The 25,952-nt window shown below is 39.7% G+C and overlaps 1 protein-coding gene across 6 annotated transcripts in view; it reads right to left on the reverse strand.

Annotated features, from left to right (window-relative positions):
- The window catches only part of si:ch211-272n13.3 (ankyrin repeat domain-containing protein 26), a 186,311-nt gene that overhangs the window by 124,032 nt on the left and 36,327 nt on the right, over positions 1–25,952 (reverse strand). For all 6 annotated transcript variants that reach the window (XM_051935904.1, XM_051935913.1, XM_051935908.1 and 3 more), the window contains 2 exons: positions 13,191–13,417; positions 7,071–7,281 (listed from right to left, as the gene is read on the reverse strand). In XM_051935904.1, the coding sequence (XP_051791864.1) occupies positions 7,071–7,281; positions 13,191–13,417 (438 nt within the window). The remainder of the gene's footprint in view (positions 1–7,070; positions 7,282–13,190; positions 13,418–25,952) is intronic.

Here is a 25,952-nt window from a genome sequence, read left to right on the forward strand (position 1 = left end):
AGAACAAATCTTTACACAGTACACAAGATTAATCCTCGCCTGTATGTTGTACAGCTCAAGCATAACCTAGCTTGACTAGTACTGTACATATTGTGCTATATAACCTAACATTCTATTAGTCTTATTCACTGCTTCGATACATATTCTATATGTAGACAGTGACTGGTCCACTGTAACTTCTAGGTCCTTCTTATAAGCTGTATTTTCAAGTTTCAAACCTTTCAAATTAAACATTTTTAAATCCTATGTATAGTACTTTACATTACATTAAATTGCCTATGCCATAAATAAGTACACACCTGTATATTGTTTAAGCAACTCTGTAATGACACTGCTGATTCTACAGATTGCTACAGATCCATTCCTTTCTCACTATGTCCACATCACAAACAGGTAGTCCTTGATTAGATACCTTTACCAATCACTGACAATTCTTACTCGTTTTCATTCAAAGAGTACATGTTTTGCTTTTAAATTCAATCAGCCATATTTTCCTGTAATCTGTCCTTGTAAAGAAGACAGAAAAAATGTGTCCTTTTCCTTATCAGTGATAGGTTACTTGCTTGGTCAGGAATGAAGGGGATGGATCTTTCATCCAATAGAATATCTGAACACAATGATTGACTGACCAGATTTTCTGTTTTCAGACATTGCACTGGTTAATTATGCAGCAGCATTATATCAAATGCACTATATCAAATATCATAACTAAAAAGAGAATCAGGTTGTCTGATCAAGTTATTGTTTGAATATCACAGAAATAAGAACACACTGTACTGGATTTACTGAGGTTCTTCTATGATATTTTTTTTTATCTATGATAAGAAATAGCCATGTAACTTGATATAAATTAAGACTGAATGTAGACAAAGAATTGTCAATTAAAATAATAGTTGAAATGGTTATTGGATTGATACTTTTTTTATTGTAAATAGAAACTGTCACTGTAGTTTTAATTAATTTACAACAGCAACTGAGCACTGAACAGAATTTTCTTATTGATATTTGGCTTTTGTGTTTCTTTTTACAGTTAACTGTTTTTTGATTAGCATTACTTTCAGGTGTCATTTCCAAGTGATCTTTTACTGTATTTCTTATGACTATTGCCTTTGTGTTTATTTGGATTGGATTCATTTTTATGTGAAAATAATTTGAATGCAATATAGTAAAGATATACTTTAAAGGCAGAAAATGGGGAAAGGGAATACTTATCTTAATATTTCTCAAAAATAATGCACCATATATTTTATTTTTAATATCTGATGTACATTTTTCCAGATACTCCTATCCATATTATATTTCTATTTAGGTGTTTAGGACACAACTGACAATAGAATGCATAATGGAGTTTTTGTAAAATGCATTAAATGTAGCATATATTGTGTTATATTTTACATGGACAACACAATTCATTCATCATGTGTGGACATCCAGAAATGAAAACATATGGGATGTATTATGATAAAAGGGCAAGCATTTTAAATGAGGAATGCTAAAGTTAAAATGGATTAAATCAAAAGAGCAAGAGTAGAGTGGAAAAGTTATGTTTCTACTGCAACATGAAGTAATGTAGGTATACATAAGTCATAAGATCTCTCAACAAAAATGAATGAGTATCCATATTACTAACCGAGAATGCTAAACCGGATGGACGCAGGGACATCCGGCCATGGGCCGTAGCCGCAAAAAGACGTACTGCGCAGGCGCAAAAAGAGTCCGCGAGAGGCGGATGAGGAGCCGCGAGAGGGGGACAAAAGAGGCCGCGAGAGGCGGATGAGGGGCCGCGAGAGGCGGACAAGACCACAGAAAAAAGGAGTGAGCACAGAAAAAAGAGAAAAAAGGAGAAATGAGGCGCAACGAGCACCGAAAAAAGGAAAAGGCACATAAAAAAGTAGTCAAACACAGGCAAAGCACGAAACACATTGCACATGAAACTAGACCCAAAAAAAGAAAAGGCTCGCGCACAACAGCAAGGCACCCCCCCCCCCCCCGACAGGCACCGGACGGGACACACACCAAGAGGGGGATTCAACAGGCCCATGGAACACAAAAAAAAGAACACAAAACCACCCCACAGACCCTACAAGCAAGGGACGGGACACACACAAAGAGGGGGATTCAACAAGACACAGGAACACAAAAAGAAAGAAGACGCTCGCGCAACAACAATCCTCACCCCCCCCCCCCCCCCCCCACACACATCCATAAGAAGTGACACCCAAAGCCACATATTCTAAAGTGAACGTCAACACCTTCACACTAGACAGCATAGGTGTCAGCATAGGTGGATCTCCTTACAATAAAGCACTATTAACCGTTCAACTGCAGAAAAGGAAACATATTAACAATGACTGCGATCCTCCTTATTACTTATCCATATTTCGCATGCTGAAAAAGAAACAAGTCATGAATACACGGTCACGGGTACAAAACGAAAAGGAAAGGATAACAGGAACAAACACACGAACACGAAAGAAACAACAAAATAGACGGCTATGCAGCATAGGTGGATCTCATTACAATAAGGCACTATTAACCGTTCAACCAGAACGCAGAAAAGGCTCGTATTAACAGTGAGTGCAATACTCCTTATTACTTATCCATATTTCTAAAAGAAAAAATGTCTCGACTCCAAAAACGCAAAGCTCAAATAAAGCTTCTAACTAACGATGTACCTAAAAGTAAAAACTTTATGAACTGCATTAGATCCTACAATAGTTCATTTGCTTTTGCATCTACCGGAGTAGATATCAGGCCACCAAAAGGCAATGGCCCATACTGCTTTCGCATATGTGCACAAATACTGCATCGCATTGGAACAGTGCACCCTGAAACAAATCAACAACGCAAATATGCACAAATCTACATCCTAGATCCACATGACGCAATCTATCAATCAAAGTGCTGCATCGCAACAGGCACGGATTCAAAACGAAACACCTCCCGTCTCAGACATACGTTAACGGCAAGGAAGGCTACAACGGGCTTCTCACACAGCACAGGCAAATCAATTACAGCTCCAAAACAACACGTCCCAAATACTACACATGCAACAACGCGCCTCTCAAACGGCACAAGCAAAACATACAACAGGAAAATTCATTCGGATTAATGAATGTCATTTGCAATCATTGTCATTCAGTTCACTTCCCTGAAGAAACAACTGGCAATACAAGTGATACATTTACACGTTGTTGTCAAAAGGGTCAAATTAGACTGCCTTCTTTACATTCATATACTGAATATCTACAAAAGCTTCTAACTAACGATGTACCTGAAAGTGAAATCTTTATCAACTGCATTAGATCCTACAAATCGGTATCCACTATGAACATTAACGGTGGCAGTGCACGTGACATCCGTCTTGAAAAAATGTTAATTATTGATGAATGTACAATGGCATGAAGTCACTTACTCAACACCATTCATAAACTTCTACAAACGTTTATGAATAATAATATTCGATTTGGAGGAAAGGTACTTTTATGAGGAGGAGATTTTAGACAGTGATTAGCTATTCTTCCAGATGCCATGCACTCAGCTATTGTTCAGTGCACCTTAAAATACGCAGACAATTGGCATTGCTTTCAAAAGATACAGTTAGTAAAAAAGATACGGTGTCCAGAACCAGATCATAACAATTGCTTATTACAACTGAGAGATGGTACACTCACCAATACAGATGGACTTCAGCCACATATTGTTACAATTCCTCAAGCCTTTATCTGCGACGACTTGGTTACAGAGAGATTTGGAACAGCAATCTCATTAGACCAAATGCCCCTTTTAACACAACGCACTATATTATGTCCAAAAAATATTATTGTGGAAAACATAAATACCCAAGTCATTCCATTACTTCCTGGAGAGACACAACTCTTTCTAAGCTCTGACAAACTTGACTCTGATCACAACAATAACCATCTTCATTGACCTTACAAGTTCTGAGCTGGAATTACCTTTTACACTTAAACGGCGTGTACAAAGAAATTTTCAAATAAACCTTTACACTGTGCCACACACTTTATTGTTTGCTTTCTATTTGCATCATCTACACCGTCACACTATTCTATATCTCATTCATACTCTTTGTCATTCCCAACACCAGGGGTTGGTGAGCGAAGCGAGCAGGGGGCGGAGCCCCCTAGTAAATGATAAATGAGTAACAATGAAAAGACAAACAACTGAAAAATTAATGCGTTGAAAACAGGAATCTATATAAATAAAAATGTAAATGTTCGTTTGTTCAAAACCTTAAATCTCCGAAAATTCTTCACCGATTGCTTTGAAATTTTGACACAACGTTGCATTCGAATACGCGCGTGTTTTTATATACCTATATTATATAGATGTCACACCTGTGACAGGTAAAAACATGATTTTTTTGAAAAACAGCACCATCTGTTGGACGTAAAAGCAACACACGCTATACTAAATATTTTACGATTCCATTTCAATGTTTCCAATTTACAATCCATTTACGATTTTAACTCTGTTAAATCGATCAAATACATTTGTAAATACGTAAATAAAGGCAGCGACATGGCAGTTTTTGGCGTGCAACCAGAAAGAAGTGATAGGAATGTGGTCATACATATTCGATGAAATCGCACAGTATCAGGCTGGAAGATACATAAGCAGCAATGAAGCTGTATGGCGAATTTTTTCATTTCCCATACATGAACGAAGTCCAGCTGTTGTTCACTTACCAGTACATCTAGAAAATTGACAACGCATTTATTTCACAGCTGCAAATGTGCAACAAATACCCCTGAATCCACCGGCTACAACGTTAACTGCTTTCTTCACGTTATGTCAAAATGACGCGTTTGCAAAAACATTGCTGTATTCGGAAGTGCCTACGTATTACACATGGAATATGAGTAGAAAATCACTTCAACGACACAAACAAGGAGAGCAAGTCGACGGACAACCTGGCATATTCAAAGAAACTACGATAGGCAGACTGTACACCGTGCATCCCAATCAAGATGAATGCTTCTTTCTTCGCATGCTGTTGGTAAATGTGCCCGGTCCAACGTCTTTCCAGCAATTGAGAATTGTCAATAGCGTTACACATGCCACTTTCAGCAGTGCATGTCAAGCTCTGAATTTATTGGAGAATGACCGACACTGGGATGTATGCATTAATGACGCGTGCAACACGTCACATCCAAATCAAATTCGTGCATTGTTTGCAATCACATTGACCGCCTTCTCTCCTTCATCTCCAACACAGTTATATGAGAAATATAAATCGCACATGGCTGAAGATATTTTCCGTCAAATACGCAAGGAAAATTCAAATATGAACACGGATTTCACAGCAGAAATCTACAACGAAGCGTTGATAATGATTGAAGATTTGTGCTTAGAAATCACGAACAAAGTTATCAATCAATTGGGAATGCCATCACCGAATTGATCTGCTGCTGCTTTGTTCGATGTAGAATTGCGTCGTGAACAAAATTACAACACGGGTGATCTTTTGTCGTATGTGCAATCAAATATTCCTAAGCTAACGCTTGAGCAAAAAGGCATTTACGATCAAATAATGCAAACTGTCAATAACAGGGTTGGAGAAATCTTCTTCTTAGATGCGCCAGGAGGAACTGGTAAAACGTTCCTAATTAGATTGATTCTGGCAGCAACTCGATCCCAAAATGACACAGCCTTAGCTCTTGCGTCGTCCGGAATAGCTGCGACATTGCTACCAGGTGGAAGAACTGCTCATTCTGCTTTGAAATTGCCATTGAACATGCAATTCATTGAAACTCCCACGTGCAACATTTCTAAAGCACCCGTCATGGGAAAAGTATTGCAGAAATGCAAACTAATTGTTTGGGAATGAATGCACAATGGCACACAAAAAAAATCGCTCGAGGCTCTTGATGGATCATTGTAAGATTTGCGTGTAAACATCAGACCATTCAGACAATGGAACAACAAAAAATACTGTATACCCACAAGCATTGTGAAATTAAACATATTAGAAACGTGCGCTTTCTCTTTTCTTTCGTTTCCATTTAACCAGACTGAGCCACAGCAATGCGTGGCCGGGTACAGCTAGTTATAAATAAATTAATAACATAATCTTGCCAACATGCAAACAGGCTACAAGCAGCACAGATCCAGATGTGGGGGGTTAAAGTTAGTAGAGAATTTACTTTCAATTTAACTTTTAACTTAGACACTTTGGATGGGTTATACATGTTCAATAACGGTGAATTAAATTTTCCTGGTGATCTGAACCTTGAGAAAAGGTAGTAACCATTTAGAAATTACTACCCTCCTGCTACTGTATAAACACCACCTACAAGCCTTCGTCACATTGCCAGTGTACTGATAATTGTTTATACTGGTATATACCTACTACCGATTTACTTACATTTTCAGAGCATCTCAAAAATGTTTCCATTGTCTTAAAATATATCCTCCTAATACTCTAACAATGAGTGCAGATTTTTGATGTAATTTAGTTGTTAGTAATTTTTTTCCCTAGGGAGTGCTTTTGTCGTAACACTGTCAGGGCAATCTTTGTAAGTGTTAATCTGTTGCTGGTTGCACATTACAATTCATGAAATAAGAAAAATTTAATTTAAGCACTGGTTATTATTTTAGGAGTGGTAAAGATAAGCAAGGCTTACTTGAAGTTAGTAAGATAATAAGAGTCAAAAGAGAGTTCTGATACAATTTCCAAAGTAAATTTAATTGAAGACACAAACACTAACCAAATCATAGTTGGAGGTTAACAGTACTTCTAAATCATAGTAAAAATCTTTCATTTTCTTGATTTGCTTTAGAACTACTCTCTTGGGAGTGTTCTCAAAGAATTCTCAAGGTTTAGATGGTTGTTTAATGCACATCACATGTGCATTACATGGTTAGCAACATCATAGTGCGCAGACAAACAAAACAGCAAAGACCACGAAGAAAGAAACGCACAAAATGACAATGAGAAGACATCACTGCATAAGCGATAAAAATGTTAACCACAAAAATAACAGTGAAATTAAACAAAACTGTTTCTAATGAATTCTGAAATTATTAATTTTTGGAACAAAAAATACCTCTTTTGCTATCTTCTGTCCTGCTTTGTAGTTGAACACCTTTTGGAGATGGTGAAGAAGGAGATACAGAATCTTCTTTTAAAACTTTAGTGTTGTGGAAATGACCATCCATGGCCTCATCTTGATCTTCATCATCTTCATCATCCTGCTCCTCATCATCATCCTCCTCCTCCTCCTCCTCCTCTTCCTCATCCGCTACTGTAGCCTCTTTCTAAGTATAAAAATCACAAATTATATTCTAATAGTTATACCCATAAAAATAATAAAGCATACAGAGCCCAAATAACCAATAATATTTATGCATACTTATACTAACAATAAAATAACAATATCAATTATGTGTTATACCAAAGAAAGTACAAATTATTTTTTATTGATAAATAGTCTCCAAAAAATAGTTTAATCATGTGGCCTTCCATTAATTGACCATAACACTTTATTTTTAGTTTTAATAATCATAATAGATAAATAAAATCCCATAAATTAATGTCCTGAAATTTTGAGTAAGTTTTTAACTAATCCAAATAAATATATATATTCATGCTATTTAATTAAACAGCAATATTGTCCTTTATTTCAATATTAAGATCATCAACTCTTGATAAATCACCTGAGCCTGTGCTCCCAGCAAGCTCATCAGGCTCAGTGTAGCGCAAATTGTACCGATTTCCATATCTTCCTCTGGCTTTTCGTGCTCGTCCAAGAATTTTTGCTTTATGCTGGACTCCACTGTCTCTGTCAGTGTATTTAATAGTTTGTCCTAGTTTCAGTACAAACTGCGAGTTTACTGAATGTCGCTAAACATCCTCTATTTCCTCATTAAATATTCTATGTCACCATTGATATCCTCTGTTTGATTATCTATGTCTGTTTCATTGTCTTTGTTAACAAAATCATTTTCTGTCTTTTCTTTAATATTCTCTGTGGAATTCAGCCCAGTGAAGAAATCCTTCCTTAACCTTGAGTGACACACATATACACAAATACCTTCATATCTTACGAAGACTACCATACCATTCTGCTCAATCAACTCATTTATAATATACTGTACTTTGTCTTCAGTCTTGTACTTTTCATCTATAGAGTGCAGCAGTTTTCAAAGATCTCTGCATATTCTGTCAAAACATTCAGCTCCTGCATAAGCTTTATGAGCTGCATTCAACTCTGTAATATGCTGTCCAACCCAAACACTCATTGTGGTTCCTTCAAGGGCTGATGGCTTGTCAATTAGTATAGAAAGCAAAGATGAGGTTTTCCCCAAACACAATTTGATATGGTCTATGGCCATGTACATTCTGCGATGTATTCTTCACCACGAGTGACCACTCTAATGCAGTTTCCCAGTCACGTGCATTACCTTTTTTAACCTTTGAAAGGATTTCTGTCAGTGTTTTGTTCTGGCTTTCTGAAAGCCCCGTCACAGGAGGCTGGGGGTGGTACCTGCTGGGACGCCCAGGTGGACCAGAGGAGGGCTTACGCCTCCCCCAGACCACGTGGGGGCGACCGCCCTGGTGGCTTTGGGGACTACAGGAACAGAGCTTTGAAGCTCAACCCTATAGGGGCCCGTGGTCACCACCAGGGGGCGCCCCAGCCCTAAGCACTTCCTCCACACCCGGAAGTGCTGGGGGGAAGAAGACCAGGAACACCCGGAGTGCTTCCGGGTGCGCAGCCGGTACTTCCGCCACACTGGGGAATGCCTGCAGAAGCTAATCGGGAGGCACCTGGCATTTTCATGAGCTGCTGCTTGCCCTTATCTAGGATGCCTGTACTATAATGTTCAGAACTAATCAGTTCAAGCTTAATTGGCTGTTTAAACATTACTTCTCTGCCATTTACAATATCAAGCACAGCTCCAGCTCTCTTTAAAGATGTTTTGCTTAAGAGCAAATTAATATCTGCAGGGATCACTTCTGCTTCAATGCTGCACTTGTAACTTTTTTAGTAGCCTGCACAATATTTCCATCACCAAATTTAAAAGCTCTACAGCTTGGTACTTCAATCAACTTGTCTACTTTGTTCTGACTGAGCTCAATCACAAAACTGTCCAGCCACTTTTCCCTACAACAGTTCGAGTACACACATTATCAATTAGTGCAGACCTCAAGGAATCAGCAACAAAAAACTCAATATCCGAGGCAGACTCATTTGACTACCGTGTAACATTATACTGTTCAATGTTATCCTTATTTATATTGCCCTTTAGCCCAATGAAACTTACTCTGACATACGGCATACTTTGATCTTCTGCCGAATCTGTTGAGTGGATTTGCACCAGGTAATGGCAATTTCAAACAGTTCATCTGATATCGTGACATATTTTGTTTTTGATCTGTATAATAAGCCGCATCAGGTTTCATTTGTATCCCAGTGGAAATGCAGGCAACCACTGTTTTCTCATCAAAAATGCTGACTTCATCAAGGCAAAAGTTATGCTTCACCACGCAGTTACGGCCAACTGTTTGTCTTTAATTTCTAGACAAGCACTATCAAGCAGTTTAAAAGCTAATCCGGCATCTAGAAGAGTCATGTCATACGATTATATTGTAGTGTTGTTCACTGCCACAATGTAATATGCCATCATAACTCAACCTTTATGCATTATATTATCAAAGGACGAGTATGCCTCATAAGCACCGTCTTTCTCCTCCTTCAGAAATACAGTACATCATTGAGCATTTGGATTAACTTATCCATACCAGTGTCTTTGTTTATGCCTACTGTTGGTATTTCTAGCACTGTTCCTCTTGCTCTGCCTATATAAGCGAGGGTGCCACAAGAAGTGCTTGCTTTTAGTTTTCCAAGTAAGTGAGTCTCCAAATTTCAAGTCCATTTTTCCAGCTTTCACATGTTCTTTTTTTCATCGAGAACAGGAGACATTTACTAATTCTCAGCCACGATTTGCTACCTATATTAGTCTTCAATAAAGAACACCAGTTTGAATGTTAAATTTTACTTACATTGATGCCAAAGACACGAACTGCAAGAGGACTGCAAAACTATCATCAGACTGAGAATGTTTACCATAATAATGAACTTAAACCCTACCACCCTTACAGGGCGTAACAGGAGAATTCTCGCAAAGAGCTTCATCTCAATTTTCTAGACTATCAGAGTTGAAAGTGGATTATTTAAAGGAGTGGTTCAATGGACAACTTAAACAGTTAACCTAGAAATCCAGTTAATCAGGTATCCAGTAATTTAGTCATAAATATATAGGTTCACTAAAACATTATTAAATAAAACCATTTTCAGAAAGTCCTTTTGTGAGAGTTCTTCCAGGGCACTACAGGAAAACTTAAGAATAACATTTTTTGTAAGTATCACTATAAGCAACGCTGGGTGAGTAACAGATGTAAAGATTCTTTTTGGATGGAGAATTATTTAAATAAGCTAAAATAAAAGATAAAAATAGAGAGAAAACCACCTAAATAAGTTAAATAGCTTCTAATAATTATGCTAGATAATATTACGAGTACATTGCCATTTCAAATCGCAGCAAGTAAATTACATACTACAGACACTAAGCCACCATGAAGTTCAGAATATGTACAGCTAATATTTTCACTAAAGACGTGCTTTTGGAGGCCACAGTCTTCAGCTACAGCATCCATTTCAAAGACATTCTTAATTACTCTTTGTTCTTCATGTTTGCTATGTTTGACTATACCTTGACTATTACTATCTGAAACAGCAACTGTTTCTCCTAGATGTAGAATGGGTTCTTCCCTTCCACTAATTTTGCTGTAGTCTGTTTTAATTTGATTGGTATAGTGTATCTCTCTATATATAAAAGAAAATCCTGGAATGGAAAGCAAATGCAAGGCTACGATACATGATAATCTCGAAAGACATTTTAAAGACCCACGAGACCAAGGAGATTTGCCACGGTGTGTCTCGCGGGGACCGTAAACATGAGACTTGGTGCCAAGAGATTGTCCCATGGCCGTAGCAAAAAGGACAGCGGCTACACAGGCTTTAAAAAGATCGAAGGGCAGCGCGACAGCAGCTACCCCAACTGAACGCGAGCAGCGTTATACATCCTGCAAGAAAGAATTCAACCACACCCAGGGCCAGTAATAAAAGACAGGTATTGCTTTTACAACGTCACGCAAGACCAGGCAGTGAGCCATCATTTAAAACAAGTCAACAGACCTCTAAGCTAGCAGCAGTTGTTGGATTGCTTTTGGCAGGCAAGCATCATGTGTTCCCAGCTCTTAAAACAATGACACGCGACAGGCAGAACAGGCAGCTAGCAAGCAGCAAAAAGACAGCAAATGATCCAAAATCCTTAGCGTACGTTCAGCTGCAACACCCTTCACAACACGAGCAGTATTATACGTCTGGGAAGAAAGAGATGTAACCACGCATGTGGCCGAAAATAAAGGACAAGTATTGTTTTTACAAAAGTTTTTAAGGTAAAAGTGAAAATAATGCATATGTAACAATTCACAAGAAAATAACAATCTCTTTAAATTGTTGATTGCCTGCCTAAGGTAAAGTCATCCCTGATGAATGGGGACGTGGGAATGAGGGGTCCTTTCATCGGATTAGCGCTATTTCAGATGTGGAATGTCAAAATGGTGGAGGCAGCTTGATGAATGAGGTCTCCAGGACTTAAAACAAATCCAAATCATATTATGTGATATCATCTAATGTGAAATTCTACTCCGTACTTCTAGAATTTTTATACTGTATCGCGGATTTATTCTGTTCTATGTATTGTACTGTACAGCTCAGAATTAAAAGACAATGAGTAAAATGACAAAGTAGAACTTCATAAAGATGTTTACAAACGTTGGCGCTAAACACATGCAGAGCAGGTTAAAGACTATGAAACCAGGGAAATTAGAAAGGCTCAAAAAAAAAAAAAAAAACAACGGCACTATACATATGTGGAGAAAGTTAAAGGATATGAAAGTATGAAAATTGGAAAATATAAAAAAAAAAGAAAGTAACGATCGCAGTAGCACAAACAAACAAACTGCCTCATTTAACTATGCACCAGTCTAACTTTGGTTTTGCACAATAATTACTACACTATTGCACCTTAACACTTAATTCTACTTTATTCACATAATTTTACTTATTTATTATGTTCTACTATACTGTTATCTTTCAATCTATGACTTTTTGTTAATCTAACTGATATTCTTCTAACTTTGCACAGTTTTTGATAAGCGGATCAGGATGCATTTCACTGTGTGTTGTCCTGTATAACTATGCATGTGACAAATAAAGAATCTTGAGAATTTCAAAAACGGAGTTTACCGCAAATGCATTTATTGGTTACTTTGTATATATATTTATCTGTCTGCTTATTAAAAAAGCTAAATTTACCCCAGGAGTCAAAAACATTCTGTCTAGCCCTTGTACAAAAACCTAGACAAAAGCTGGGGTATCACCTTGGTAACCCCATGTACTTTTGGATCTGTGAGAGGAAAATAGCACGACTTTACAGACAGGAGTTCAATGCAGAACTCTACTTACTTTTTTACTTTGTAAAAAAAAAAATTAACTGCTGATGATATAGATCGTTTTATCTGTGCTGAAATTCCAAACAGAGAAACCTGTCCTGACCTCATTAAAAAGATTCAGCATATTGGGACTCGCAAGATTACAAATATTGTTTTTAGAAGTTATGAAATAAAAGTGAAACTAATGAAATAGCAACAATTCAAAGAAAAAAAAAATCTTGAAAGTGTGTATCCGGAAAACCAAACACGGGGGTTGGCGAGCGAAGCGAGTATTATTTAAAATATTTCCTTTCAATATGCTCTGCACAATAACCATCCTGAATAGTATACTTTTCTTCATTATCCCCTTTACTCACTTCATCATTATCAAAGTCTTCTTTTTCATTTTCATATTGCTCATTAAATTCTTCATGCCCTTCAACTACATCATCTTCCTCATCCTGATCTTCAGACTCTTCACTATCTGGACCATCTAATTTCTCACTTTCATATTCTTCAAATTCAGAATTGCTCTCCTTGAAATTCTCAAATTCCTCAGTACATTCATCTTTTTTCATTACACATCCCAAGAGGAGACAGTCACAATAAGAAAGAAAGAAAATAATTTAGATGACAAATACAGAAATAAATAAATAGCAGTGTTTACCTTTTTGGGTTCTTTGACAGGAGCAGGATTGGTCATAGGATGTTTGGAAATAGGAGCATTGGAAGGGACTGCTGGGTGAACAGGAGCAGCAGAGAAGGAAAGGGCCTTGGGAAGGGAATGATCTGTATCATCTTCATACTTCTGCTTAGAGTCTTCATTAGATTTTAACTTACTGGGTTCTGGTTGCTCTACAGGTCGGGGATTTCTAGTAACAGCATTTTCAAAAACTACATAAGAAAGAACAATATAATTAAAATATAACTAACAAAATATTGCTTTATTTTAGCCAAAGCGGCATCTTAAATTAATGCTCTATCTAAAAAAGGAAATAAAACATGCCTTACTTACCCAAAGTAGTTTGTAGTGGTAGCAGTGAAAACATTTTAATCCCACATTTTCATGGAGAAAGGACAAAGTTTGTAATAAAACTGGACAAATGCTGGACAACAGCAAATAATATAAAAACGTCCATGAAAAATCTCACATTATTAATGACACATAAATCAACACATCAGGGGCCTCACGTATATAACAGTATGTACACCCGTTTCCACACTCAAATAAAAACTAAGCTTGGTGTAAAGCCACGCACATTCTCACGCCAGCCTTACCCTGTGTATACGCAAGTTTCCACTCGGTTTTGCAAACTGGCAGCACCTGCCGTCAAAGCAGTGCTACTGTTCCTGTGTGGTTTCCCATTCTTTTTTAGATTCACATCCCCGATGCAGCTTTATCAAACACACTGAAATGAACTGCATATCATTTATAAATTTAAGGCATCTGATTGTCATCAACCTGTAACAATATCATGGAATGGCCAAACTATTCCAGATACCATAGCAGCTTTAGCGTTGTTACACTCAGTGCACCCATCAAGAGTATTTTAACCCACTGTATCTGAGCATGGAATCAGCTGTACAGCAGCTGATTGGCAACCTCTATGGCGGGTTGTGTCGAGAGTGCAGATGATTATTATCAGGATACAGCATCTACCCTGGAGAACATTTATAACACATAATGCCTCAGCCATGCGCACAATCTATTTGAACTTCTCCCATTTCACAAACGCTTCACAGCCTTTCTTGCATGAACCTTGAGGTTCAGAAACCGCTTCATTCCAAGAGCTATAAATGCACTCAATCAGTCCATCAAGCACTCCTGGTAGAACTGTTTGTACTTCGTATTACAATTGTTGTAATATTCTACAACCTGAGCCCACTTTATGAACTATTTGCACTATCTGCACTATATGTACATGTATATTGTACTTATGCTTTCATCTATATATATAATTCACGAAGTCCATGGCAAGCAAGACGCACGCAAGACAGAGCCACGCCTGCCAACTCACAGAGCCCCGCCCACGGCACGCAAGACAGAGACCATGGGATACGCACGACAGAGCCCCGCCCGCCAACTCTAACCCCCCCTCCCGAGTCCACCCTTGCTCTGGAGGCATGCACACTCACCAAACACCGCCTCAGTCACTTTCGTCTCTGCTACAGTCCACATGCACCTCTGAGCCACGTTGACTTTTCATTGTTCTTTTCGGTTCCGGCTGCTTTTCTATATATAATCCACCAAGTCGCCCGACCATGGGATACGCACGTACGCAAGACAGAGCCCCGCCCGCCAACTCTAACCCTCCACCCGCGTAATGGGATACGCACGACAGAGCCATGCCCGCCAACTCTAACACTCCTCCCACATCCATTACCTTCACATTGTTTTCATTTTATTTCTGATCCCGTTCAACAACTATATGGCGACATCAACTTCTCAACTGTGACTCCAGAACAACTCAGTACGCGAGCTATATTAAGCGTCAACAACGAAAACTCGCTACACCGTAATGAACAAGTACTGAAACTTATCCCTAATGACGAAGTAACTTTCACCAGCATTGCCTCCATCATCAGACGATCCCGCAGATCAAGTTTCATTCCCCGAAGAATTTCTTAACAGTCTTACTCACACTGGCATGCCTCCGCATAAACTCAAAATTAAAATAGGTTCAGTCGTCATGCTTCTCAGAAACCGTCCATGGCAAGCAAGACGCACGCAAGACAGAGCCACGCCTTCCAACTCACAGAGCCCCGCCCACCAACAATAATTTACTAAGCAGCTGTGCGCACCAATGATTCCCGCACGTGTTCAGTCTCTCCCTGTGCATTCCCTATGCAGCGAGCGAGCGAGCCAGAGAGAGAGAGCGACACACACAGGCGCGCAAGAGACACACACACATACAGGCGCGTGAGAGAGAAAGAGAGACACACACATATACAGGCGCGTGAGAGAGAAAGAGAGACACACACACACAGAGAGACACACACACAGAGAGAGACACACACACACAGGCGCACAAGAGAGAGACACACACACACACAGAGAGAGACACACACACGCGCGAGAGAGAGGGGGCCGGACGCATAAGGCAGAGAAGGCAGTTAAAGAATGCACCGGGCTTGATTTTGTTTTCACTTCTGTTTACAGCGATCGGTTCGTATCGTGCATTGTTGCAAGGTTACTATTCTTGGTGGTTTATTACATTACGGATGTTTCAAATGTTCATTTTTTTCCCTGTGCTTAAAACTCATTAAAAAAGTGTTTCTCAACTGTGACTCCAAAACAACTCAGTACATGAGCTATATTAAGCGTCACCAACGAAGACTCGCTACACCTTAATGAACAAGTACTGAAACGTATCCCTACCGACGAAGTAACTTTCACCAGCGTTGACTCCATCGTCACAGACAATCCTGCAGATCAACTTTCATTCCCCAAAGAATTTCTTAACAGTCTTACTCCCACTGGCATGCCTCCGCATAAACTGAAAATTAAAACAGGTTCAGTCGTCACGCTTCTCAGAAACCTCATGCCAGCAAGAAGTCTTTGTGATGGGACTAGACTGACTGTTACCAGCATTCACCGCAATGTACTGGAATGTAAAACTATCGCAGCTCCTACCTCACAAACTGTCCTTATTCCCTGGATATCCCTGACCCCATCAGATTCAAATTTGCCTTTTACTTTTACACGCAGACAATTTCCTGTTAGATTGGCCTTTGCAATGACAATTAATAAGGCACAGGGACAAACTTTCAAAAAGATATGCCTGTATCTGCCAAAACCAGTTTTCAACAATTGAATGTTGCTCTCTCCAGAGTTCCATCTTTTCATTCACTCACAGTCGTATCCTCAACCCACCCCCATTTGGACAACTGTGTCGTTCAGGAAGTGTTCACCCATCAATGAATAATTATGCGGCGTAGCATGGCTAGTATTGTACATTTGTATTATTATTATAGAGGATTTGCATATTGAATCTCATCGTACCATACAATAACAATAAAGGAATTCAATTCAATTCAATAGAAGAGAGCATGTATTTACAGATAATGACGACTGGCTTTTAAGTTAATTCAGATTTCCAAGAGCTATCGTCTTGGAGCTCTTCGTATTGTTTTTAAGATGAAATGCATTAAAGTATGTATATTACATTATACAGATAAATTTTTAACTTAATTTAAATAATATACACCTAATAATTAAATGTGTGGGCATGGTGACACAGCGAAAGCAATGAGCTGGCAAACTGTCAAGGGATTGGCCCTGCCTCGCGCTGTATGCTTGCTGGGACTGGGTGGATAGATGGATGGAAGTTATATGCTTACAGATGGTGTGACATATTTTAAAGCTGCTTATTGTGTGGTGATTGGTTACATAGTGAAAGAAAAGGAAGGACAAGAATTGGGGGTTGGTACATTTGAGAGTGACAGTACTGCTGCATTAAATTATTACATTGAGGGTTGTGCACGTCCCAGCAAGCATCTTGTAGAAGGCAGGAACAATACCTGGACAGGACGCCAGCTCATCGCTACTACTGTGCCACTGTGCCTCCTTGTTTAATACATGCTTTAATTCATTTCATCATGAAAATTAAAATGAACTATACATCTTAGTATTTAATTTGTACAAAGAGCTGTAATATCATGAATGAAACCGTGGGCTACGACTCGACTTTGATATCTGACCACTTCTTTTTTATTTCAGGCACTGCGCAACTTTCTGAACTTGAACTTCCGCGTTTCTCCATGACTCTGTATCACTCAATCAACTTCCTTTTGTTGTTTATACCACTGCTTAAGCCAACAAATGGTACGTTTTTCCTTGCCTCCATTTTCATTCGCTGAAATTCTTTTTTTTTTTTTTTTTTAATGTGCTTTTTCAATTCTCTTTTAACCAAACACTGAACGGGATGTTTATATTTATTTGCATATTAAAATATGGAAAATTCTGGGAGGAGCTGGGGTGGGATGGCAGGCACGTGCACGTACGTTACTTTTCACGCTGAATGGGATTTATGGAGCTGAAGTGCGTGTTGATACGCCATGTTTTAGTGTGAGTTCTACGCACAGAATTATGCATGAGGCCTTATGTCATCCCGTCACATGTTCAAAATGTGCACGTATTTTTGCTAAAAAACTGCTAACTATATAACTCCGGAAAAAGAAAGTACTTCACAAACAGGAAGGCTCTTCACATAGGGTCACACTCTTGAATTGAAGATCGCTTCTTCCCCTCTTTCATGGTCAAGAGCTCTGTTCTCAATTCAAAATCGTGACCCCATGTGAAGAGGATTCCTGTTTCTGTGCTACTTATATTTTCTACAGAGTTATTTATAATAACTAGCCAACCCGCAGCGTAGCATACGCCGCATAATTATGTATTGATGGGTGAACACTTCCTGAACGACACAGTTGTCCATATGGCGTGGGTTTGAGGATACGACTGTGAGTGAATGAAAAGATAGACCTCTGGAGAGAGCAACATACAATTGTCCGTGACTGAAAGCGGGATCGTCTGTGACGAAGAAGGCCACGCTGGTGAAAGTTACTTCGTTGGTAGGAATAAGTGTCAGTACTTGTAGATTAAGGTGTAGCGAGTCTTCATTGTTTACGCTTAATATAGTTCCAGAGTCACAGTTGGGAAACACTTTTTTAATGTCTTTTAAGCACAGGGAAAAAAATGAACATGTGAAACATCCGTAATGTAATAAGCCACCAAGAAAAGTAACATTGCAACAATGCTATCTATGAACCGATCGCTGTAAACAGAAGTGAAAACAAAATCGAGCCCGGTGCATGCTTTAACTGCCTTCTCTGCCTTGTGGTGCAGTGGTAGTGCTGCTGCTTTGCAGTAAGGAGACTGTGGAAGATTGTGGGTTCGGTTCCCGGTTCCTCCCTGTGTGGATAGCGCTTTGAATACTGAGAACACCGCTATATCAATGTAATGAAGTATTATTATTCTTATGTGTCCAGCCCTCTCTCTCTCTCGCACGCGTGCCTGTATATATGTGTGTCTCTCTCTCGCTCTCTCGCTGCACGTGTTCCTGCAGGCATACTCCGCATAATTATTTATTGATGGCTGAACACTTCCGGAAAGACATAGTTGTCTAAAAGGGGTGGGTTTGAGGATACAGCAGTAAGCAAATGAAAAGATGGGACTCTGGAGAGAGCAACATACAATTATTGTCCGTGACTGAAAACTTGTTTTGGCAGATACATGCATATCGCTTTGAAAGTTTGGCCCTGTGCCTTATTAATTGTCACCGCAAAGGCCAATCTAACAGGAAATTGTCTTCGTGTAAAAGTAAAAGGCAAATTATCCGCGACAAACAAACTGCTTTACACGCTGCATACCAACCCGCGGCGTAGCATACGGCGCATAATCACGCCGCTTCTTTAATGTTTTTTAAGCAGAGGGACAAAATTGAACAATTGCAAAACCCATAATTTAATAAACCACCAAGAAAAGTAATATTGCAACAATGCACGCTACGAACCAACATACAATCATCATTCAGTACGCACTGCCTGGTCATGTGCCCGCCCCCCCAACTCCTCACCTGAGTCGCTGTCGTCTGCGCACCTCTGAGCCACGTTGTCCTTTCATTGTTCTTTGCAGTTCTGGCTGCTTTTCTATATATAATCCACCAAGTCACCCGACCATGGTAGTAGCGAGGGGGGGGGGGGGGGTAAGGGTGCGCACACAGGGCAGGGACGTAATCAGAGCGAGCGTATGACCCGCACTTAATGGGTATTCCTTGTTCATGGGGAACAATTGCAAGCCCCAGTCCCCATTACGAATGAGGTTCAACGGCTTACCCACGCCTGTCGGCGCTAGGTAGACACACGTTGATCCATTCAGTGTAGCGTGCGTGCAGTACCGGACATCCACGGGCATCACATACCTGTTAATGCTCAATCTCACGTGGCTGAAAGCCACTTGTCCCTCTAAGAAGTTGGACGACTACTGCTTGGCGATCGCGTAACTATTAAGCAGTAGGGAGTCTCATTCATTTTCGGAATTAACCAGACTAATCGCTCCACCAACTAAGTACGGCCATGCAACACCACGCACAGAATTGAGAAAGAGCTATCAATCTGTCAATCCTCTCCATGTCCGGGAAGGGTGAGGTTTCCCGTGTTGAGTCAAATTAAGCAAGATTTGTGTGTGGTGAGTTGTTGCGTCCGGGCACATGAGCAGGCACTGTGAATGCCTTGAGAGCGTGGGTGGACGTGTGCCGGGGAATAATGAGTATCTATATATCTTCTTAGATATAGACAGCGTCTAATAGTTGTGATGGTTTTACACTCCAGTACATTGCGGTGAACGCTGGTAACAGTCAGGCGGGCAGGCGTATTAGAGTTGGTGCTCTTAGATTTGGTGGGCGTGTCTCTCTATCGGTTCGAGTTCTTGGGTGGTGCTCTGTCGTTTGTATCCCACGATCGGATGACTTGGTGGATTATATATGGAAATGCAGCTGAAACCAAAAAGAATAATGGAAAGTAAACGTGGCTCAATGGTGCATGTGTACTGTAGCAGAGACGAAAGCGAGTTGGTGCATCTGGGCACATGAGCAAGCACTGAATGCCTTGAGAGTGTGGATAGACGCATGCTAGAGTTGGTGGGCGTGAGTTGGTGGGCTGGGCGTTGTGAGTTGACTGACATGGCTATTTTTTGGATAGATAGATGGATAGAGAGAGAGAGATAATTAATCCCAAGGGGAAATTCACTTACTCCAGCAGCACCTTACTGATACAAAAAAAAAAAAAAAAAAAAAAAACAATATTAAATACACAGAGCTGCTAAAAAGGCTGCCATTCTCGGCGGCGCTATCCCATGGTTGTCTTCCGGTGTGAATGCCTTGAGAGACAGGGCATCCATGTTTGGTGAGTTGTTGCAGTTTGTGAGTTAAACGCTGCGATGGTTTCACACGCTGGTAACAGTCAGGTGGGCGGGTAGGCGTTCTCGTCCCATCGTCTTAGCGTTGGCGGGCTACGAGTGGTTTATTTATCGTGCGTATCCTATGTTTTACATACTGCATATAGCGATTCACATCCGCGATAAACATGCCTCTTCTTAGATGGTCCTGCCGCGTCCACCCTCGTTCTCGAAGCATACACACCACCTGGGGCCTCATGTATAACGGCGTGCGTAGAACTCACACTATAACATGGCGTAAGCACAAAAGCGGGAATGTGCGTACGCACAGAAAAATCCAGATGCAGGAATCTGTATGTACGCAAACTTTCACGTTATTCCACTACATAAATCCCGATCAGCGTGAAAAGTAACGCACGTGCACGTGCCTTCTGTCCCGCCCCAACTCCTCCCAGAATTATGCCTCTTTGAATATGCAAATCGATATAAATAGCCTTCTGTGAAAAGACAATGGGAAAAGCACGGGAGAAAATATAAGAATTTCAGCGAATACCAAGTGGAGGCAAAGGAAAAACGTACTATTTGTTGGTTTAAACAGTGGTATAATCAACAAAAGGAAGTTGATCGAGTGACAGAGTGTTGGAGAAACTCGAAGGCTCAAGTTCACAAAGTCGCACAGTGCCCGAAATAAAAAAGAAATCACATATCAAAGTCGCCGTGAAAAGGCGAGTCGTAGCCCACCGTCTGAGTGTCATATGAAAGCTTATTAGGTTACAGACAAAAAAAAAAAAAAAAGGCACACAGTGGGGAAAAAAAAGCACGAAATGTCACCTTTAATCTCGTAGTTTATTTTGCCATTAAAGTCTTAAAATCGTTTAATTTACCAGTTTCTCAAATTCCATTGTAACTAAAGTGGCATGTTAAATGCTTTGTTCTGTATTTGATCTTCTATGTGCTCTGTGTGTGAATCACTACCTGCTTTTTAAACGGGCTTTCTCTTTCTCCGACAGGACACATAATCCATTACATTTGTGAAATTACATCTCTCTGAATAATTAAAATACAGAGATGTACACGTGATATCTTTTTCATGATGATAGGATTGAAAGCATGTTATTAAACATGGGAACACGGTGGCGCAGTGTTTGTTCATGTCTCATGCAAGAGGCTTGCTGCGCCATGATCGACCTTCAATGAAATAATTTATCACAGCAGTACTGTCTCTTTCAAACGTACTAACCTCCAATTCCTGTCCTTACTTTTCTTTCTCCAAAAACCCAATCGCCACACAATCAGCTATGTAATAGACGTGAAGCCATCTGTAAGCTTAGAACGCCAATTCTTCAAACCTTTTAAGGAACATTGAAATATCTTCGTAGTACGTGTGTAATTATTATATCCGTCTATCTTTCCAGTGTCGCGTCAGCACCAGCAAGAATACAATGCAATGCAGGAACAATTACCGAACTAGGTAGCGCTGCGGCACCGTGTCCTCACATGTTTAATTATTAACAATACAGATTATTTAAATGAAGTTAAAGTTTTATCTGTATAATATAATCAACGTTTTTTGCTGCATTTCATCTTAAAAATGAATACCGTCATCATATGTAAATACGCGCTTTATAAAGTGGCGCAGGTTGTGCAATATTATAACTGTATCCCAGGTTTACAGTGAGGTGATTGTACTTATAAGTACAAACAGTTCTACAAAGAGCACTTGATGGACTGATTTAATGCGTTTAAAGTTCTTGGGATGAAACTGTTTCTAAACCGCGAAGTCCAAGTCTCTAAAGCGTTTTGCTGTGGCTCAGGCATCGTCTGCTTCATGCTGTGTACCAATAATTCTCTTTCCGATCAGCTGCTGCTGTGATTTCCCACTCAGATACAGTGATATAAATACTCCGAGTGGTGCAGTGAGAGTAATATGGAAAAAGATGATCTGCTGTTACAACCCTTAACGGGAGCAGCTGAAAGAAGAAGAAGATGCAGTGAGAGTTACAACGCTAAAGCAGATATGGTATTTGGAATATTATGGCTATTCCCTGGACCATTATATTGCTACAGGTTAATTACAATCAGATGCATTACACTAATAAACACTATGCAGTTAATTTCAGTGTATTTATAAAGCCGCGCCAGGAATGTGGATCTAAGAAAGAAAGGGTGATCACACAGGAACAGTAGCACTGCTTTGACGCTGGGTGCCGCCAGTCTGCAAAACCGGGCAGATAAATTGCGTACGCCAAGGTATGAGTTACCGTGGAAATGTGCGTGGCTTTACGCCAAGTTTAGGTTTTATACATCGCGATTTGAGCGTGGAAACGTTCGTATGCAACATTTCTGTGCGTACGCACCGTTTATACATGAGGCCCCTGGTCATGCACCCGCTCGCAAGAGCAACTCACAGAGACCCGCCCACCAACTCTAAGACCATGGTGTGTAAAACAATTTGCGATGGTGGACACGGTCGTGCGTTGTAACCGAAAAGAATAATGAAAAGTCAACGTGGCTCAGAGGTGCATGTGGACCGTAGCAGAGACAAATGCGAATGATGCTGTGTTTTGTGAGTTGCTGCGTCCAAGTTGGTGGGCGTGGCTCTGCGAGTTTTCGTCGTATCCAATGGTCTTAGAGTTGGTGGGCGTGGCTCCATCCTGCATGCTTTCATGGCTGTCTTGCTTGCACTGGTGGCGGCTTAGTGAATAATATATATAGATGTTTTAGCAGAAAAATAAATGCATTTTGCATGTTCTGAGCATGCAACTGGATAACTTGATGTGTAGATTAGGCAGCTCAAGTAACATAAGATTTTTTTCATGAACATTTTATATTGTTTCCTCTTCTCCAGCATTGGTCACCATTCTATCAAAATTTACTATGTCCTTTTTTCATGAAAGCATCAGATTAAAATTGTTTCTTCCAATACCATCACTACAAACTACATGAGGTAACATATTAATATTTTATTTATACAGTATATATAATACAGTATATTATATATATATATATTATATATATATATATATATATATATATATATATATATATATATATACACATATATAATATAATATATATATAAATATATATATATATATATATATATATATATATATATATATATATATATATATATATATATATATATATAATATATATATATATATATATACACACACACAGTACAAACTGTATGTGTATGTAAATACAATTAATATATATATATACTATATATATATATTATATATATATATATATATATATATATATATTATAGTTTTTAAGCACAAATATAGTCAATTATACCATAGAATGCACAGCGTAATGGTAAAATAAATGTAAAAACATTGAATAACACTGAGAACACCTTTAACAACAGAGAAAACTAACACTGCAATAGTTCACGCTATAGTGCTAGGAACCGCTCGCTAAAAACACTTTTTTTAATGAGTTTTAAGCACAGGGGAAAAAATGAACATTTGAAAAATCCATAATTTAATAAACCACCAAGAAAAGTAACATTGCAACAATGCAGTCTACGAACCGATCACTGTAAATAGAGCTGAAAACAAAAACAAGCCTTCTCTACCTTATGTGTCCCTCGCTCGCTCTCTCTCCCGCCTGTGTATGTGTGCGTGCGTCTCTCTTTTGCGAGCCTGGAGCGCCTGTGTGTGTGTCTCTCTAGCGTGCTCCTGTGTGTGTGCACGCCTCTCTCTCCCGCACCTGTGTGCGTGTGTCTCTCTTTTGCGAGCCTGGAGCGCCTGTGTGTGTGTCTCTGTAGAGCACTCCTGTGTGTGTGCGTGTGTGTGTGTGTGCGCCTCTCTCTGTCTCGCGCTGCCTGTGTGTGTGCCTCTGTCTCTCGCTCTGCCTCTCTCTCACGCTGCCTCTGTGTGTGTGTATGTGTGTGTGTGTGTGCATGTCGCTCTCTCTCTCTCTCTCGCTCGCTGCAAAGGAAATGCACAGGGAGAGACTGAACATGTACAAACCGAAAGGGAACCTGGCTTGTTCGTATACCGAACTTTTGGTCGTAAACCGAGTTGTAAGTGTACCGAGACGTTCGTGAACCGAGGTTCCACTAATATATATATATATAATCTCCATCCATCCATCCATTATCCAACCCGCTATATCCTAACTACAGGGTCATGGTGGTCTGCTGGAGCCAATCCCAGCCAACACAGGGCGCACAGCAGGAAACAAACCCAGCGCCAGCCCACCCATAGGGCACACACATACATACATATACACACACACACACACAAAGCACACACTAGGGACAATTTAGAATCGCTAATACACCTAACCTGCATGCCTTTGGACTGTGGGAGGAAGCCAGAGTACCCAGAGGAAACCCACGCAGACACGGGGAGAACATGCAAACTCCACCCAGGAAGGACCTGGGAAGCGAACCCAGGTCTCCTAACTGCGAGGCAGCAGCACTAACAATGCGCCACCGTGCCACCCATATATCTATCATATATATATATATATATATATATATATATATAAAATACAGTACTAATGCCTGTTCTCCCTCTTCCACAGACCACCAGAAGGAAAACCTAGCTAAGACTCCAACCACTTCCGCTGCAACATCACGCCCTTCTGAAGACCTCATTTCCACCTGAGATCCTTCCCCTTCCTGTCTCCCACATATAAAAACCTAAGCCTTCACCATCTTAGTCAGTCAATGTTTGATTCAGTCTAGAATGACAACTCATTGTTTTGGCTGTTACTATATTATACAGGGTGGACTCCCCAAATCCTTCTGTTTGTCTTTTGTTTTCTTGACAATATATGTATACGTTACGACCTGAATGCGGTCACGTGTATCCGCTTGCGCGATTGTAAACAAACAGCCGAGAGTGTTCGAAAGCATCAGTCGGAGCCCAGATACATGTGTTTGTGGATGTAATTTCGGTCAGTGCAGTGATTTATATAATTTTTTTCAATAATTGCTAAGGAAGGAAGGAAGAGAAGGTAACGAAGGTAAAGAAAGCAATCACAATTGAAACGAAGAAGGAAATTGTGCAGAAATATGAGAGTGGTGTTCGTGTGACCGATCTCGGTAATATGTACAGCATGTCGAAATCCACCATCTTGACAATTTTACAAAGAAAAGATTTGTATAAGGAGGCTACTTCCAAACAATAACCACCTTCCATTTCATTCTCCTCCTCCTCCCTTCCTGCAGCCCAAAGATGTCAAATTAAATGGTGAGTACAGTATGAAGTTGTTGTTTCTGGTAGGCTAGGCACTTTTTATAACTTTTTGGTTAGTACATTAGAAAAATTATTGGTGTTTTGGTAAATTATGCACATTATACAACCCTTTTTTATTATGAAGAGGTTAAGTAAGAGTGTTGCTGTGGGAGGTTCAGAACGCATTATGGCTATTTCCATTATTTCTTATGGGAAAAATAGTCTTGACTTACAACCAACCCTCGAGAACGAATTGAGTTCGCAAGTCATGGGTCCGCTGTGTATATATATATATATATATATATATATATATATATATATATATATATATATA

Source organism: Erpetoichthys calabaricus, chromosome 1 (genome assembly GCF_900747795.2).
Source record: "Erpetoichthys calabaricus chromosome 1, fErpCal1.3, whole genome shotgun sequence".
Taxonomy (NCBI): Eukaryota; Metazoa; Chordata; class Cladistia; order Polypteriformes; family Polypteridae; genus Erpetoichthys; species Erpetoichthys calabaricus.